This window comes from Achroia grisella, unplaced genomic scaffold, assembly GCF_030625045.1.
Source record: "Achroia grisella isolate CSIRO2021 unplaced genomic scaffold, CSIRO_AGI_Agris_v1 utg5103, whole genome shotgun sequence".
NCBI lineage: Eukaryota > Metazoa > Arthropoda > Insecta > Lepidoptera > Pyralidae > Achroia > Achroia grisella.
In genome coordinates this window covers 39593-59229 of record NW_026712904.1, presented here as the reverse complement: position 1 = coordinate 59229, position 19637 = coordinate 39593, and the positions used below count along the sequence as shown (strand labels likewise).

At 35.5% G+C, this 19637-nt stretch overlaps 1 protein-coding gene across 1 annotated transcript in view; it reads left to right on the top strand.

Moving 5' to 3' along the window:
- LOC131846364 (tubulin beta chain-like) overlaps positions 1-17392 on the top strand; it is a 33115-nt gene extending 15723 nt beyond the window's left edge. Inside the window, exons 4-12 of the mRNA XM_059195636.1 lie at positions 7662-7763; positions 8146-8273; positions 9825-9992; positions 10569-10683; positions 11497-11567; positions 12395-12534; positions 14022-14181; positions 15667-15768; positions 17169-17392. Of these exons, the coding sequence (XP_059051619.1) occupies positions 7662-7763; positions 8146-8273; positions 9825-9992; positions 10569-10683; positions 11497-11567; positions 12395-12534; positions 14022-14181; positions 15667-15768; positions 17169-17273 (1091 nt within the window). The 3' untranslated portion in view covers positions 17274-17392. The remainder of the gene's footprint in view (positions 1-7661; positions 7764-8145; positions 8274-9824; positions 9993-10568; positions 10684-11496; positions 11568-12394; positions 12535-14021; positions 14182-15666; positions 15769-17168) is intronic.
- The last annotated feature ends 2245 nt before the right edge of the window (positions 17393-19637 follow it).

The window sequence follows — 19637 nt, the reverse complement described above, 5'->3', positions numbered from 1 at the left end:
CTTTCAAGTTGGATCAAATTGCAATGCAAATCAAATTTGCAAACGGTTCAGTAGGAGTCCGTAGCGGACAAACAACGTGACATGCAATCTTATATTATATAAAATTCTCGTGTCACAGTTTTCGTTCCCATAATCTTCCAAAACGGCTTGACCGATTCTCATGAAATTTTGTGAGCGTATTCTGAGGGTAGTCCACCCCGAAATTTTTATTTTTTATTTTTTAGAAAAAAAAAAATTTTTTCTATATTTTTATTATAAAACACACAAAAATACATACAATTCTAAATTTTCACCCTTCTATCATCAACCCCTATTTTTTTATAGCGTTATTAATTTATATGGCAAAACAACGTTTGGCAGGACAGCTAGTTATATATATAAACTAGAGGGTGCGTGTGTGCGCGGGCCTCAAGAGGCCCGCGAGGCGTTGTCGCTGATTTTTTTTGTGAAGACGGTTTTCTTTTCGTTGTTAGAGTTGTCTGTTTTGATACGATTAGGTGACTTCCTATTGTAACAGTGAATTTCTGTTTCACGTGTACCATATATACCTGTGGCGAAACTTTGTATTGTAATGGTCACAATACAAAACCTAACCTAACCTACCTTTCTGTATACTATATTAGTCTGGGGTCAAAGTTTTTAATGTAGAGCTCATAATACGAAACCTACCTTTTTGTTTACTATATTATTCTGAGGCCATAATTTCTACTGTAAAGAATCGCAATACCAAACCTAACCTAACCTACCTTTCTGTATACCATTTCGACCTGTGGCTTTAATTTTTATTGCAATGGTCGCAATACAAAACCTCACATTACCTACCTTTCTGTATACTATATCAATTTGGGTTCACAGTTTCTGATATAGAGATCATAATACGAAACCTAACCTAACCCACGTTTCTGTGTACCTTATTGATCTGTGACCAATTTCCATATTCTCCTGTCTATAGACCTAACCTTATCTTACTTTTCAGTATACTAATAGTCTGAGGCAATAATTACTATTGAGTAGCAATCTAACCTAACCTACCTCTCTGTATACCTTATATATTTTTGACCATAATTTCTATTGTAAAGGAAATAAAGAAAAACAAAACCGTCTAGGTTGCGTGTGGGTCGGTTTAGCTGATTTTTTTTATGGTGAAGGTTTTCTTTTCGATCTTGGTTGGCAGAAACATGTTTTGATACGAAACTATACCACAAATGTCAATTCCTATTGTAAGAGTGAAAAAAACGAAACCTAACTCACTGTTTGTATACCGTATTGACTTATGGCGCCACTTTGTATTGTAATGGTCCCAATACAAAACCTAACCTACATTTCTTTACAATATATTAGTCTGTGATCATAGTTTATAATGTAGAGAACAGAATACGAAATCTAACCTAATTCACTTCTGCATACCGTATTGATCTGTGGCTATAATTTCTATTATAATTGGCCATTATATTACTACCTAACCGAATACGAAATACAAAATCATATCGAACCCTACTTTCTATATACTAATTAGTATGGGGTCGCTATTTCTAATGTAGAGGTCATATAACTGAACCTTACCTAACCAACTTTTATACCTTATAGAATAGATCTGTGACCAAAATTTCCAGTGTAAAGGACATATAAATCATAACTGTATTTTTTACACGAACGATTATCATTTAGAATAGTCACCAAAGCAGGAATGAATTCCAAGATAGTCTCCTTAGCTGGTAATAAACCGTGGATATCATACAATGAAAGAAATGTATGGACAAAATTTATTCTCATTATTTACAATCTGAAAATTTTACACATTTTGCAATCTTCAAATTACAAAATCCAAAGACAAAAATTATTCAGAACAGCATTCCTGAAAATAATTTCGACATCGAAAATGTTCAATATTTGTGTGAGTTTTTATGTCACACTCCAAAACTAATTTGATATTTGTGGTCACCTATACTAAGGTATAGGCAAAAAATTGACGTCTTCGGCCGCAGTATTGAATTTTTATTTTTTTTTATTTTGGCTTAGCTACCAGGGTGGCAAAAACATTTCGTCCATACATTGTCAACTCCTTCTAATAGTTTAGTATAACCGATGTAACAACTTACATCGGTTTTCATAATAATGTTTTCCAAATAATTTTGATAAAAGCCTTAGGGTTATTATTTATCGTAGGTAAAGGACCTATGATAAATAATAACCACTCATCACTCTTTTAATTAAAATATCATAAATATTAAAATCGGGGAAAGTTTTTAGCGCTGGCAATACTGAGATTCAATGGCATCCCATAAAAGCGGACTCGCTGCATGGTTACTATGTACCAAAATAAAAAAATCTTCCAAATTTTGTTCAATTTAACCTCGGCGGCCATCTTGGATTTTTCCATTTTGATACTTCTGACATATATATTACATTACGACAGATATATTTCGTCCACATATTGTACAGAGACACGGTCCTTTTAGTGGGTCCTTAGTAAATATTACTTTCTACGAAAATCTATGCCTGGTGTTGCCCCCTAATTTTACAAAAAATTGCATAAAACTATTAAGATGAGATTTATAATAGATACCCATCACATTTATTTTTAAAAAAATGTCGAAAAAAATTTCCCACATTTTGGGTTTGCTAAATTACCCGAAAATCGGGGAAAATTTGTAGCCTATATAATTCTTCTTATCTTTGCTCCATAGAAGTCAACATGCTGTAAGGAATAAAATAGTACTCCAAAAATGAGTTTTAAAACGTCCCTAAACTTGTCATCGGGAATAAAGTACCCTAACTCGGCAGCCATCTTGAATGATTCCTTTTTAAATAGTTTTAACATATACACCTTGGTGAGAAACATTTCGTCCATACATTGTACAGAGCCAAGGTAACTCCTTCTAGTTGTTCCTAAGTACTGTTTACAATGGAAATCGATGTATGGTGTTGCCAGCTCATTTTGACAAAAACCGCCTAAGACCCCTTGGGGATTATTTTTGACAGATCGTCATCATTGTTTGGTCTAAAATGATGAAACAAAAAATCTCACGTTTTTTACTTCTCTCTGATATTACCCTAAAATCGGGGAAAATTTTTAGACCAGGTAGTGCTTCGTACCGACTGCTGCTGTGACGATGGGTACCTGAAAACTGAATTTATAAAAGTACCTTAACTCGGCCGCAATGGATTTTTACTTCTTAATACTTTTGACGTATTCACCCTAATAACAGAAACATTTCGTCCATACATTATGTAGAGTCTCGGTGGCTTCTTCTTGTACTATTCCCTAAGAAAACTGATCTAATATGTTGCCAAATAATTCTGACAAAAACCACGAAAAACCAATAAGGGGATGATTTTTGACAGATATCCATCATTATTTTGTTTGAAATATCGAAAAAAAAATCCCACATTTTGGACTTGTCTTCTAAATTACCCCAAAATCGGGGAAAATTTTCATACCATTTTTCCTTTTTCGTCCATATATTGTACAGAGACACGGTCCTTCTAGTGGGTCCTTAGTAAATATTACTTTTTACGAAAATCGATGCATGGTGTTGCCACCTAATTTTACAAAAAATCGCATATAACTATTAAGATGATATTTATTATAGATCTCCGTTGCTCTTATATATAGTTTGTCGAAAAAAAAATCCCACATTTTGGGTTTGCAAAATTACCCAAAAAACGGGGAACATTTGTAACCTAGGTAATATTTCGAACCGAAATCTACCACGGCTCAATAAAGGTCGACTCGCTACAGGGAAGCCAGGTAAATTTATCATCAGAGATAAAATACTCAAACTCGGCCGCCACCTTAGATTTTTCCTTTTTTAAATACTTTTAACTTATCCACTTTGGTGACAGAAACATTTTGTCCATACATTGTACAGATGTAAGGTGACTCCTTCTAGTAGTTCCTTAGTACTGTTTACTATGAAAATTAGTTAATACTTCGCACCGAGAGTTTCCATTCCTCAATACAAGTCAATTCGTTGCAGGGATGATGCCACAGAACTGAATTTTAAAAAGTTCTTAAAATTGTCATCATAGATAAAGTATCCTAATTCGGCCGCCATCTTGGATTTTTTATTTTTAAATACTTTTAACATATACATTGGTGATAGAAACATTTCATCCATATATTGTACAGAGCCCAGGTTACATACACCTAAGAGTTCCTTAGTACGGTTTACTATGAAAATCGATGTATGGTGTTGCCAGGAGATTTTGACAAAAACCACCTAGGGCCCTTTGAGGGATAATTTTGGACCAATGCTTATCACTGTTTTGTTCAAATTGACGAAAAAAAATTCCACGTTTTTTTACTTTTCTTCGAAATTACCCCAAAATCGGGAAAATTTTTTGGACCAGGTAATATTTCCCACCGAGAATTTCCATTGCTCTATAGAAGTCAACTCGCTGCAACGTTTAGTGGTACCCCAAAATTGAATTTTTAAAAGTCCCTAAAAATGTCAACATAAATTAAGTACCCTAACTCGGCCGCCATCTTAGATTTTTACTTTTTAATACTTTTGACGTATTCACCCTAGTGACAGAAACATTTTGTTCATACATTGTATAGAGCCTCAGTGACTCCTTCTAGTACTATTCTCTAAGAAAACTGATGTAAGGTGTTGCCAGATAATTCTGACAAAAACCACCTAAAATCAATAGGGGGATTGTTTTTGACAGATTTTCATCATTCTTTTGTTTGAAATGTCCGAAAATTATTGTCCCACTTTTTAGGACTTATCTCAAAAATTACCCTAAAATTGGGGAAAATTTTTATACCAGGTAATACTTTGTGTTGAGACACATCATCTCTCCATAGAAGTCGACTGGCTGTGGGGTTGGCAAGTGTCCTAAAACTACATTTAAAAATATCCCAAATTTTCTCCGAAAAGCAAAACTCCCCTATCTCTGCCGCCATTTTGGATTTTTACTTCTTAATACTTTTGACGTATTCACCTTAGTAACAGAAACATTTCGTCCATACATTATGTAGAGCCTCGGTGACTTCTTCTTGTACTATTCCCTAAGAAAACTGATCTGAGGTGTTGCCAGATAATTTTGACAAAAACCACCAAAAATCCTTAAGGGGATGACTTTTGACAGATTTTCATCATTCTTTAGTTTGAAATGTCGAAAAAAAATTTTTCCACTTTTTAGGACCTGTCTCAAAAAATACCCCAAAATCGGGGAAAATTTTCATACCAGGTAATACTTTGTGTCAAGAGACATCATCTCTCCGTAGAAGTCGACTCGCTGCGGTGTTGCCATGTGTCCTAAAACAACATTTAAAAATGTCCCAAATTTTCTCCGAAAAGCAAAACTCCCCTATCTGTGCCGCCATCTTGGATTTCTAAAATTTCATAATTTTCACTAGATGCCGGGTCCTTCGGCTATCCGACGCCGCACAGTGCGTTGACCTAGCACACTCGTAGGTACCCTATCAATAGTACGGTTTAGTATGAAAATCGATGTATGGTGTTGCCAGGAGATTTTGACAAAAACCACCTAGGACCCTTTGGGGGATGATTTTGGACCAACGCTCATAACTGTTTTGTTCAACTTAACGAAAAAAAAAATTTCCCACGTTTTTTTACTTTTCTCCGAAATTACCCCAAAATCGGGGAAAATTTTTAGACCAGGTAAAATTTTCCACCGAGAGTTTCCATTGCTCTATAGAAGTCAACTCGCTGCAGGGATAAATGGTACCCCAAAATTGAATTTTAAAAAGTCCCTAAAATTGTCAACATAAATTAAGTACCCTAACTCGGCCGCCATCTTAGATTTTTACTTTTTAATACTTTTGACGTATTCACCGTAGTGACAGAAACATTTCGTTCATATATTGTATAGAGCCTCGGTGACTCCTTCTAGTACTAATCTCTAAGAAAACTGATGTAAGGTGTTGCCAGATAATTCTGACAAAAACCACCTAAAATCAATAGGGGGATTGTTTTTGACAGATTTTCATCATTCTTTTGTTTGAAATGTCCAAAAAACATTTTCCCCCTTTTTAGGACCTATCTCAAAAATTACCCTAAAATCGGGGAAAATTTTTATACCAGGTAATACTTTGTGTGGAGACACATCATCTCTCCATAGAAGTCGACTCTCTGCGGGGTTGCCAAGTGTCCTAAAACTATATTTAAAAATATCCCAAATTTTCTCCGAAAAGCAAAACTCCCCTATCTCTGCCGCCATCTTGGATTTCTAAAATTTCATAATTTTCCCTATAGGCCGGGTCCTTCGGCTATCCGACGCCGCACAGTGCGTTGAGCTAGCACACTCGTAGGTAGCCTATCAATTTCAGTTTTTGAAGCTAGACCTCAATTTCAAAATTTGTCCCATGATGTATGGGTGTTGCCAGCAAATTCTGACAAAATTCCCCTAAAACCCTTCAGGGGACGATTTTTGGTAGACCAACAAGACTTTTTCATTTAAAATGTCGAAAAAAATTTTTCCCACTTTATGGGACTTTTCTCCAAATTTAACCCAAAATCGGGGAAAATTTTTAGCCCTGGCAAATCTTCTTACTGAGACTTACCCATGTCAGTAGGTGGCGTTTAGTTACGGGGTTGCCATGTGCAGCAAAAACGCGATTGAAAATATCCCAAAATTTTTCCAAAAACTAAATCTCCCATAGCTTGGCCGCCATCTTGGATTTCTGAAGTTTCATAATTTTCCCTAGAGGCCGGGTCTTTCAGCCTCCCACTGCCCTACAATAGGGATCGGTAGTATCCCCGCAAGTACCCTAGGAATTTCAGTTTTTGGAGAGACACCCCAATTTCTATTTTGGTCAAACCATGTATGGGTGTTGCCAGCAAATTCCAACAAAACCCACCTAAAACCCTTTAGGGGATGTTTCTCGATAGGCCTTGATGCCTCTTTTGTCAAAAATGTCGAAAAAATTTTTTCCCACTTTTTGGACCATTTCTCCCAAATTACCCCAAATTCGGGAATTCTTTTTAGCGCTGGCAATACTTCTTACCGAGATCCATCATCGCCCCATAGAAGCCGACTCGCTGCGGGGTTGCCCTGTACCTAAAAAATGATTTTGAAAATAATCCGGATTTTTAGGACCAAATTCACACGCCCCCAACTCGGCGACCATCTTGGATTTTCCAAATTTCATAATTTTCCCTAGAGGCCGGGTCCTTCGAGTTTGCTAAGCCACACAACCGGAGTCGCCAGCACCCCCGCAACTACCCTGGGAATTTCGGTTTTTGAAACCCTAGAAAATTTTCAACCAGTTTTTGGCAATTTTTTCGCCGCCATCTTGGATTTTATTTTTTTGTTTTTACGCCATATTCTGGGTCCCGCCGAGACGTGCCAAATCACTCTTTGAACGGAATCGATCCGAGCGAAACTGTAAAAGTTAGCCGCCATCTTTGTCCGCCATCTTGGATTTTCCCAAATTTCGGAATTTTCTCGTGGTCACCCTAGCCAAAGGAACATTTCCCCCATACATCGTCTCGACCCCCGGACGCTCCTTCTGGGAGAACAACTATGTCAATCAGTGAGTGAGTCACCGTAATGCAGCTTTATATATTATAGATATAATCTGTCAACTCTTATAAAAGATAGTGTTTATTGCTCTGTGATTGCACAGATAATATAAAAAAAGAATAGTTGATAATATAAACATCATAAATAATTATTTATTTTTTCAGGCAACAACTGGGCAAAGGGCCATTACACAGAAGGCGCCGAGCTGGTGGATGCTGTGCTGGATGTCATCAGGAAAGAGAGCGAAGATTGTGACTGTTTACAAGGTAAACAGTTAAATACATTAATTTACCAAATTAACTTTTTAATAATCCAGATTGTTAATAATATTATCATAAACAATATTATTTTGTTTAATCAATAACAATATTATAATAATATTAAATCTGCTGACATTAAAAACAAAATAATAATATTCATGACCTAGCTGTTCCCGCGACTTCGTCCGCGTGGAATTTAATATTGAGTCTCTGTTTGTAATATAGAGATCACCGTTTTTTACTACATGCATTTGAATATAAATACGGTACATACACCAAAATAACATTTTTTACAATTTTTGTCTGTCTGTCTGTCTGAAATCTGTCTGTCAGGTGAAACCTCGGACACATGTAGTATGATATAATGATATTGACTTTAATTTCACAGGGTTCCAGATGACACACTCCCTGGGCGGAGGCACAGGATCTGGTATGGGTACTCTGCTCCTCAGCAAGATCAGAGAGGAGTACCCTGACAGAATCATGAACACTTTCAGCGTTGTACCCTCGCCTAAGGTAAGTTTCAATGATGACGGGAATTAAACAACCCTGGACAATTCACACAGCGCCATCTATTCCCATACTATGCAGTACTTATGTTATACTTATAGTGGTTTAGCACACCGCTTTACTATCCGATGGTCGTGGGTTCAATTCCTCGCGCGGCACAAACATTTATATTCATGAGTATGATTATTTGTATCGGTCGCGTGATTTCTGTGTATAATATGTATTTATTTACAAATAAAAACGTATCTATGTATTTATATCAGTTGTCTAGTACCCATAACACAAGCTGTGCTTAGCTTGGGACTAGATGGCGCTGTGTGAATTGTCTTGAGATATTATTATTATTATTATACGTACTAAACGAGTGAAAGTGGCAATTCCAAAAATAAACCATCGATTGACAAAACGCCTACTGAATCTCGATAGGCAAAACCTCAAAATAATGATAGGCACAATAACGGGCCACTGTCCCTTAAACAAACATCTGTACACAATAGGTGCTACTGTCAGTCCCCTTTGTCGGGGTTGCTTTGAAGCCGAAGAATCGACCGCACACGTAATCCTGGCGTGCGCAGCAGTGGCCACACAACGAAAACAAATAAATAAATAAAATATTTCTGTTCAAAATCTACCCTGTAACATCGTAAGCACAGATTATTATATTAGAGTCCGTTAGTTTCTGTTCCCGCGCCTTTCCTTCCCCTCCCTTACCTAGTACTGAACTGAACGTACGGCGGACATGACGCGCGCGCGCATTTGTTGTGAATTAAAATAAATTAGAACTGTGTTAAACCTACTGTGAAACCTACTGTGAAACTGAAAGCTAGCGAAGATATCTTCGAGACCCTGAAGCCCAAGAAATCCGCAGAACTATACAGGTACGTGACAGACGTTTTTCCCTATATATATACATAGTACTTTCCCTAACATTTTGGTAGCAGAGAGTATTTTCCCTAACAATTTCATTGAATTAGTGCTAATCGGTGGTTTGTATTCACACACTTAAACTTAAATTGTAAGTAAGAATAAATTATTTAAAAGAGCAACACACAAGTTTCTTGCTTGTTCTTCTTGTGATGAGACAGCATTCCGAATGAGCGGTAGATTAAAAAAAAAATGTTATGACTATTCAAAAGTGCTTCAATGTAAGTTTATTTGAATAAATTATTTTCTATTCTATTCTATTCTATTCTAAATCCTCGGAACGGTGAGGTCTTTCCGTGAAGCCTATGAAGACAGCAGCAAACCCAAAAGCGCAGAAGCTTTTGGGAGGAGCTTGGCTCACTACTTTAGTAGTCTAGCTCTACACGTACAACGGCCCAACTGAGAAGCTAATTGTGGAGAATGGAGTTCAACTCAACACTTCAACATTTTTTTGATAAATACATAGAAAACATGCAGACAAAAACAAATAATCATAACCATAAATATTCATAACCACGTCGCCACAAGTTTGAATTTTATAGCGAGCATGACTGTGTCAAGTTACTCCACTACGTAATTTATATTATTTACAGCATAGACTGTACCCATTATATATTTTTATTTTCATTTCAGGTAAGCGAGGTAGTGTTGGAGCCATATAACGCCACTCTCTCTGTCCATCAGCTGGTGGAGAATACAGATATGTCCTTTTGTATCGATAATGAAGCACTTTACAATATATGCTTCCGAACGCTGAGGTTAAGCAGTCCCAGCTATGGGGACCTCAATCATTTGATTTCCGTGAGTACCATATTATGACTTGCCATATATGTTTGGTACATTAACTTTACTCTTTGCATATATGTAAAGAAGTTTTTTAAATTGGTTAATAAACGAAATATGAACTGTCAGCGTGACAGTAAGCTGTCATAGATTAAATAATAAGATGGCGGGAGCGCGGGATGATCATAGACTAAATAGGGGGGGGGGGGGGAGAGAATAAATATAGCTGGAGCGCGGGATATTCACAGACTACATAGGTATAGGAAAAAGATAAAAAGTGATCTTCGCTTCTCTTCGTGGTGGATTTCGAGGTATTCCGGATAAGGCATTCGTTGTGTGGGGAATTTTAGGCGCTTGGGAGGTGTATTCAGATGTGTGACTGCTTGGTGTGACGGTGGGGGCCGTGTCCCGTGCTCTCTTCAGGAACTCAAGGACATAGTGAGAAAAAAGTGGAGGACAAGGGGGAGATAGGGGTGGAGGTGAGGGAGTGTGAGATAGGGGGTAGATAGGAAGGGGTGGGAATACAAATCAGCGATTTATTTATGTATCTAATTGTTGAATATATTTATCTATCAATGTATTGTAACGTTACAGTTAACAATGTCGGGTGTGACGACCTGTCTGCGGTTCCCTGGTCAACTCAACGCTGACCTTCGGAAGCTGGCCGTGAACATGGTGCCGTTCCCTAGACTTCACTTCTTCATGCCAGGTAAGGTTTATACATTACAACGAAACATGGATAAAGACCACATTACTATGTTAGGTCGATCTCCACGCGGTTCCCCCTGGAAACCATCGTGATAAATTCATGGTGAATTTACCACGATGGGCTAACTGACCTGACCTCATGTTCATCTTATCATCTTCCACTGGTGCCCAGCAAGCGTAAACCGTTAACACAGGCGGATACACTATTCCATTGTCATTCATAAGAAAAACAAAATGGAAATATTAAAGCTAAAATTTCACACTGCACCTTTCAGAATTTATTTTCTATTCCAGGTTTCGCACAAAAATCCTTCATCCTTATAATATATCCATATAATAATGTTATAATTTCTCTTATTGCTATATTAATTTACTGGTAAAGGCTATAAAAGAACAGCAGAGAGGTTGGACTCACTGCCCCCACTGAGTTATAGACCGTTTTGTCTCCTTCATTACTTTTAAATTTTGTTATTGTATGGGCAACAGTTGTACAAAGTTTTTTTTTTTAACTTATAAAAGAAATGGCTACTTACCCCCGGCAGAAGCGCAGTCGGCCGGGGTTCAGGGCCCCAGGGAGAGAAACCGGCGTACAATGCGGGCAGAATCTAAGAGCATTATCATTATTATATTATAAATGTAAAAGTAGGGATGTTTATTACGCTTTCACGCAAAAACTACTGAACCGTACATTATGAAATTTTGTACACATGTTCTTGGAGGTATCAGAATGAACATAGGATACTTTTTATTTAAAAAAAAAATATATATTCTTGCGCGGGTAAAAGTGGTTTATATTTTTATTTCTGATTTCCAGGTTTCGCCCCTTTGACAGCCAGGAATTCGTTCAACTACCGCCCTCAGACTGTATCAGAACTGATGAGCCAAGTAAGTATGGTAGATTGAAAAAAACTTGTCCGCGTATAGAAATAAGCGAGACTGAGGTACATACCTCAGTCTCGCTTATTTCAGTCAAGCAGCTTGCTTTGTAAGGGTGTGTTGTAGTTGTAGGGTGCAGATTAAACAGTGAAATTACAGGATAAGAGGCGTTTCTCAATCCTCGGCAGTGGAATCACATATGAGGTATCACGGGACTAGATGGCGTTGTGTGAATTATTATTTATTTATTTTATAGCCCAAGGAAGGAAGGGGTGGATAGATGTTGTTGCTAGGGACATGATGGAGTGTGAGGTCTCTGAGGAGGACGTCCGGGACCGGATTAAGTGGCGGACAAAAATAAGGAAAGCTGACCCCACCACTAAAAAGAATCCTAAACTAACTAAAAAGAAATGGGATATATGAACGTGGTCCCACCATGTGGGATATATAGCTAGGAAGAGAGAGAGAGATTTCATGGCCCATATTATAAATATGTGTTACGTCCTGGATAGCCAATGAAACTAGTGGACTGTGTTAATAGGTTTAATATAAAAACTGTTATGAACAACAGACAGATTCATATAAAATTTAGAATGGAGGGATTATTTGTAAGCCGGTAAGTGTCGATGCCGGTCGGACAAGAAGTGGCGGTGTCCGCCACCGGCCGCAGTTGCCGATGTGCGTTGAGTGCGTAGACATATGAATTAATATTATAATATTAGATGTGATGTGATGTGCAAATCAAATTTCAGTCGGTTCAGTAGTATAGGAGTCCATCGCGGATAAACAACGTGACACGCAATTTCTATATATAAAGGTATAAATGTAATTCCCAGATGTTCAACCCTGGTAACATGATGACGGCGTGCGACCCTCGCCACGGACGGTACCTCACCGTCGCCACAATGTTCAGAGGGCACATGTCCATGAGGGAAGTGGACCAGCAAATATTGGCCATACAAAACAAGAATTCAAGGTACACTATTCAACTATAAATAATATTATTTTATATAAGTATACTTTTTTTTATATGTAAATTTATTTATTATTATAATTTATATATTATTTATATTATTACATATTTATTATTTACTAACTGAACTGCGCAACTTCATCTGCATTACACTCACCTGACATTTATCATTATATTTCGCCCAATTTCTAATACAAATATTTATATCGTGCAAGGAATCGAACCTGTGAAGTAAAGCAAAGCGGTGTGCTACTGGTGCCCCGCCATCGTAAACCGATAGCGCAGGGGGGTGCATCATTCCATTATCATACACATAAAAAAAAACCGCTAGACCGGTAGTTATGTAATTACATAATATAAAACAAAGTCGCTGTCGCTGTCTGTCTGTCCCTATGTATGCTTAAATCTTTAAAACTACGCAACGGATTTTAAAGCGGTTTTTTTAATAGATAGAGTGATTTAAGAGGAAGGTTTATATATATAATACATGTACACCCGTGCGAAGCCCCCCCCCTCGATCCCCCGTCCAATTCAAACGGGGATCGATATTACGACGGCCTGAGCCGAGGTTCGAACCCCTAGCAGTGCCCTCAGACTAAAGTCGTATCCGTCAGGCGGGAGTTGGCCTTCAGCCGCTCCATAAGTCCTTCCTTTGGTTTGGAGTGCCATCTGCACTCGCCGCCTATCGTCCGGTGAAGCTGTAAAGGCCAGCTGCGGCCAACAGCATTAGAGTAGTCTGTAAAATAAAATCCGTGCGAAGCCTGGACGAGTAGGTAGTTAAATACTAAATTCGTGTACTCACACATGCTAATGGTAACGGAATTAAACAAAATAATATAAATCCATTGAGCATCCATTTGATCCAATTCGCAAATAAAAATAATAATTAGCCAGCGATCATATGCTAACAAAAACTATTATTTATGTACGTAGTATGTATCTATAGGTTAACAATATATATATACATAACACACCACTTCATTTTTAATCTATTTATATATTGTATAATGTTTTGAAATAGTATAATTTTTTAAGAGCTCGAAGTGTAATATATAAACATTCACGTATATATGTATGTAAGTATGTATTTAATTATAGGAGCCAACAGAATATCAGCGCTGCAGACTTATCTGTAGCTTCATGCTGAGTTGGTTGCCTCTTCATCATTGCGACACATAGAGCCACCTCCATTTTTATTTTATTTTGTAATATTATATTTCTGTATTATTTATATATAAACTTTATTTCTATTTATAAAAAGTATCTCATGTATGCTATGTGTATGTAATTGTTGAATAAAGAAATTATCTATGTATCTATTTATCTAATTATTTTATTTATTTAACTTTAATGCCCACAATATACAAAATATAGTAAAGTACATTTGGCGGACTTAACACCATGCGGCATTTTCTACCAGTCAACAATAGGTGGTGCAGAGAATAGATGTTGGCGGTACAAATATAATAGTTATGTTTTTTTATCCACAGTTATTTCGTGGAATGGATCCCCCATAACCTGAAGGTGTCTGTATGTGATGTACCACCTCGAGGGCTGAAGATGTCAGCTACATTTATCGGCAACACGACTGCCATCCAGGAGATATTCAAACGTATATCAGAGCAATTCACGGCCATGTACAGGCGACGGGTAATTATTTATTTATTCTTTAGTTTATTATTCTAACATTACTAATACATTATTTTTGTAATTTCATAATATCTTCTTTAAATACGACGTGTCAATCGACATTCCTATTAGTTTTACCGCGCCACTGTCTGTACCGCGCTACCGTTCGTGTACTTTCGTCTTTCATTTAAAACGGTAATTTTATAATAATAAATTACCGTTTTAGAAGAGACACAACTAAGTGAGCCCTTCTTTAAATAACAATTAATTATTATTGAAGATTATGTATATGTATTATTTTTATTTATTTATCTATTTTGTAATAATATTAAGACACCAACTAAGTGAGCCCTTCTTTAAATAACAATTAATTATTATTGAAGATTATGTACATGTATTATTTTTATTTATTTATCTATTTTGTAATAATATTAAGACACCAACTAAGTGAGCCCTTCTTTGAATAACAATTAATTATTATTGAAGATTATGTATATGTATTATTTTTATTTATTTATCTATTTTGTAATAATATTAAATCAGCGAGACACCAACTAAGTGAGCCCTTCTTTAAATAACAATTAATTATTATTGAAGATTATGTATATGTATTATTTTTATTTATTTATCTATTTTGTAATAATATTAAGACACCAACTAAGTGAGCCCTTCTTTAAATAACAATTAATTATTATTGAAGATTATGTACATGTATTGTTTTTATTTATTTATCTATTTTGTAATAATATTAAATCAGCGAGACATCAACTATGTGAGCCCTTCTTTAAATAACAATTAATTATTATTGAAGATTATGTATATGTATTATTTTTATTTATTTATCTATTTTTATTTATTAATATATTAAATCAGCGAGATACCAACTAAGTGAGCCCTCTTTAAATAACAATTAATTATTATTGAAGATTATGTATATGTATATATTTGTATAAATTCACTATTTGTTACTGTACTCTTGTTAATTAATTTCATATTCTCTGTTAACTTTATAATGTGTTGTTGCCTTTATATGTGTGTAGAGTGATGTAATTTTTTAGAATTAGTCTGTTGTTATTTGTGAAAGCCTGTCAGTGGTTTAGTATGACGATTATATTGATTTTATTTAAGATATACTTAAATAGCCTTGGTTTTCCTTTAATAAATAAATAAATATATAATAAAAAAAAAAAACAAAAAATAATTGGCATGCAGGTAGATGTTATGACGTAGGCATCCGCTAAGAAAGGATTTTGATTAATTCTAACCCCAAGGGGATAAATAGGGGGTGAAAGTTTGTATGAAACTTTGTCAATTTTAAACTTTGTATGAGACTTTGCATACATAAAGCTACTAAGACGTAGGCATCCCCATAGAAAGGATATTGATAAATTCCACCCCTAAGGGGATAAATTAACGCGAGCGAAGCCGCGGGCAAAAGCTAGTCTATATATATAAATACAAATCCTCAAATATCCTTGAGTATTGAGTCATGTTTCGTTTGTCCAGGCTTTCCTGCACTGGTACACCGGCGAGGGTATGGACGAGATGGAGTTCACTGAAGCTGCCAGCAACATGAGTGACCTCATATCAGAGTACCAGCAGTATCAGGCAAGTATATGTTTATTTAATTTTGTTATAAATATAAAAATATTAATACAAAAAACTCGACGTTCATAAGCGGCAAAAATGTCCAACATGAATAAATTATTTTTGATGCTGATTTGATTTTAAATCACGTGAGTGATTACCATCGCCAATGAACAACACCAGAGGAAATAATAATAATAATTACCCTGGATAGAGCACACAGCGCCATCTAGTACCAAGCTAAGCAGAGCTTGTGTTATGGGTACTAGACAACTGATAGAAATAAAAAAATAACCCTGGACAATTAACACAGCGCCATCTAGTCCCACGGTAAGCAGAGCTTGTGTTATGGGTACTAGACAACTGATATAAATAAATAAATAACCCTGGACAATTAACACAGCGCCATCTAGTCCCACGGTAAGCAGAGCTTGTGTTATGGGTACTAGACAACGGATACAAATACTTAAACACATTTATTCAAATTCAAATTAAAAAAATATTTATCCATGTAGGACATTTTAGCCGCTTATAAACGTCAATTTTTTATACATTATAATTTAATTTTTTTTCCCTACCGTCCAGTTTAGTATATAGATCCAATTGAACAAAACTGGCAAGAAACTCAATTGAATTACTTTTTAAAGCCAGTTTATTTACAATGTATATTTATATAGGTGTCTATGTCTAACATTAAATGAAAATCCCCTGAATGAACAACTATTGCCATACACGCTCGTCATTCAAGTAATCGTTTAGTGAGTAATAGACTTTGCTCAATAAATATGATTTAACAGATGTTGTGAACTTATTTAAGGGTAATTCCAGTATATCCTTTGTTTTCTTATTGTAAATACGTAATAACCACAAAAAACACTATATACATATATATATATATTTGTATGTATTTACAAAAAAATCATTTAAATATTTATATCAATTGTCTAGTACCTATAACACAATCAAAGCAGAGCTTGGGATTAGACGATGTTGTATGAACTGTCCAGGTTTATTTATTATATACTATTATTATTATTATTGTTTGTTGGCCATAATTAAATTACAAAAATTTTTGTTTATAAGTATAAGGGGCCGTTCAAGTATTACGTAGGCAGATTTATTACAATTATTTACCCCCCATCCCCCTTGTCAGCAAAAGTAAGCAAAGCTCTACTACCCCCTTCCCTCATGATTACGTAATCATTTTTTTATTAATGTATTGTTTTTTTAGCAAAACAATGTGAGGGTTGCCATCGTGTAAAAAAGTAAATACATACCAATGACGTAATCATCATCTAGACTTTATTTTGGATGACATGGCCCATGTCATCCAAAATAAACAAAGCAAAGAAATAGTGCTTAAGTACTTGAACGGCCCCTAATAAAGAATAAAATTAATAATTTATTACTATTTTTATTAGGAAGCGGATGTCGATGACGATGTTGATTTCAACGAGGACGAAGAAATCGAGAACGAGCCGCAGTATCAAGAGGAAGATAAAGAAGCAGTACGAGTAGTCAACTAACAACAGAGTCAACAGTAGTCAATAGTGTTACTATTTTAAATTATAAATTCCGAATTTTCATTTAAATTGTGCATTCTGAACGTGAAATTATGGGATTTAAAATTTAAAATTTAATTACATGAAACATTCATTTAAATTATGATTCCTAAATATGGAATGCAACGTTTCAAAATTTTAATTTGAAATATACATTCTAAATTTGAATCGGTTCCAAAATTTTGTTTATTATTCATTCTGATTGTGGAATTATAGAATTTAAATTTTAATTTGTATAATATTCTTGACCATAAAAGTATGATTTCAATTATATTGTAAATCATAATTTTATGTCTTTATTTATTTTATTCTGTTCTAAATTTAAAATTAAAATTTCATTTTGAAAAGGAATTTGGAATTATAATATTCATAGAATTATTTATTTTAAATTGCGGAATCAAGGCATGTGTTTGTAAGAAGGTTTTGAATGTTTATTTAAAATATATTTTTTATACAAATTCTGAGTTTGTTTTAGTGATTTAAAATTATAAATGCCACGATTTACACTGCCTGCATGGGAAAGAGTAAAATATTATTTGTCTTTGGTAGATTACAGAGAGCAAATGACTATTCGTGTATATGTATATGTAATTACTAGTATATTATGACGATATTATATATGAGCCGAAATGAAACCGCTGTTTTACGTTTTTAACGCCATCTAGTATTAAATTTCAGAATTACAAAACCCTTAAGTTAATTCGAGCTATTCTAATGTTGGCTGCAGCTGGCCTTTACAGCTTCACCGGACGATAGGGGGCGAATGCAGATGGCACTCCAAACAAAAGGAAGGACATATGGAGCGTCTGAAAGATACGCCAGTCTGATCGCACCGCTAGGGGTTCAGACTTTGGCAAGAACCTCTATAATAATATTGTCTTGTTTATAACGTAGGTATACAATTCTATAAATTGTAAGTTGCGATATTCTATGGACTTTGTAATTGTTTGTATTTTATTTGTATGTAATTATTTAATATTAGCTGTGCCAGCGGTTTAACTCGCATGAATGTTATAGCCTATATGTTGATCTGATGTATAAGGTATATTAATGTAAAGTTTCATCAAAATTCGTTCAGTAGTTTTTACTTGAAAGCGTAACAAAGATCCCTACTTTCACATTATATTATAATACTAGCTTTTGCCCGCGTCTTCGCTCGCGTTAATTTATCCCCTTGGGGGTGGAATTTATTATGTGACGCGCTATGACTATTGACTATCTGTACATATATACATGTAAATAAAATTGGAGTGTCTGTTTGTAATATTGAAATGACCGTTTTTACTACATGCATATGACTATAAATACGGTACATACACCAAATTAACATTTTCTATAATTTTTGTCTGTCTGTTTGTTCCGGCTAATCTCTGAAATGGCTGGACCAACTTTGACGGGACTTTTTTTGGCAAGTGACTGATATAATAAGGAGTAACTTAGGCTACTTTTATTTTAGAAAAATAAAGTTAAATTCCACACGGACGAAGTCGCGGGAACAGCTAGTTTGTCATAAAATTATCCGTCTTAAGACCCGGTTAATAATATAAATAATGTAACAAACATGGTGTTACCAATATTTATTATAGATACTATAGTATACAGGCTGTCCCAAAAGAATCAAACCCATGACAATCGAAAGCAAGGCGGGGTGTTAAACCACATGGTGTTACCAATATTTATTATAGATATTATAGTATCCAGGCTGTCCCAAAAGCATCAAACCCATGACAATCGAAAGCAAGGCGGCGTGCTAAACCACTAGACCATCGAGGTCATCAATTTATATAAACATCGTAAATGCATATTATAATATTAATAAGCTATTAAATTCCTCCACACAAACCAATTTTATGTTCAACAATAATTTATGTTGAAAACAGCATACTGTAATTATGAACAACATGGAGGGTAATTGAATGTTTGTCTGTGTATTAGACACGGTTAGAAATATATTTATATAATACACTTTAAGAAATAAATCGCATTTGACGTTGAAAAATGGCGGAAAGATTGTTTATATGTAAGTATATATATTTAACGGGTATTTAACATTAATTATTGGTGTAGCGGCGTGTAAATATCTACTACACCCCCTCCGATCGATCCCCTTCTCCCCTACGATAGATCCCCAAACGGGGATCGTAATTACGTCGATCTGAGCCGAGGTTCAAATCCCTAACGGAGCTCTCAGACTAAAGTCGTATCCGTCAGGCGGGAGTTGGACTTCAGCCGCTCCAAAAGTCCTTCCTTTAGTTTGGAGTGCCATCTGCACTCGCTTCCTATCGTCCGGTGAAGCTGTAAAGGCCAGCTGAAACCATCAGCATTAGA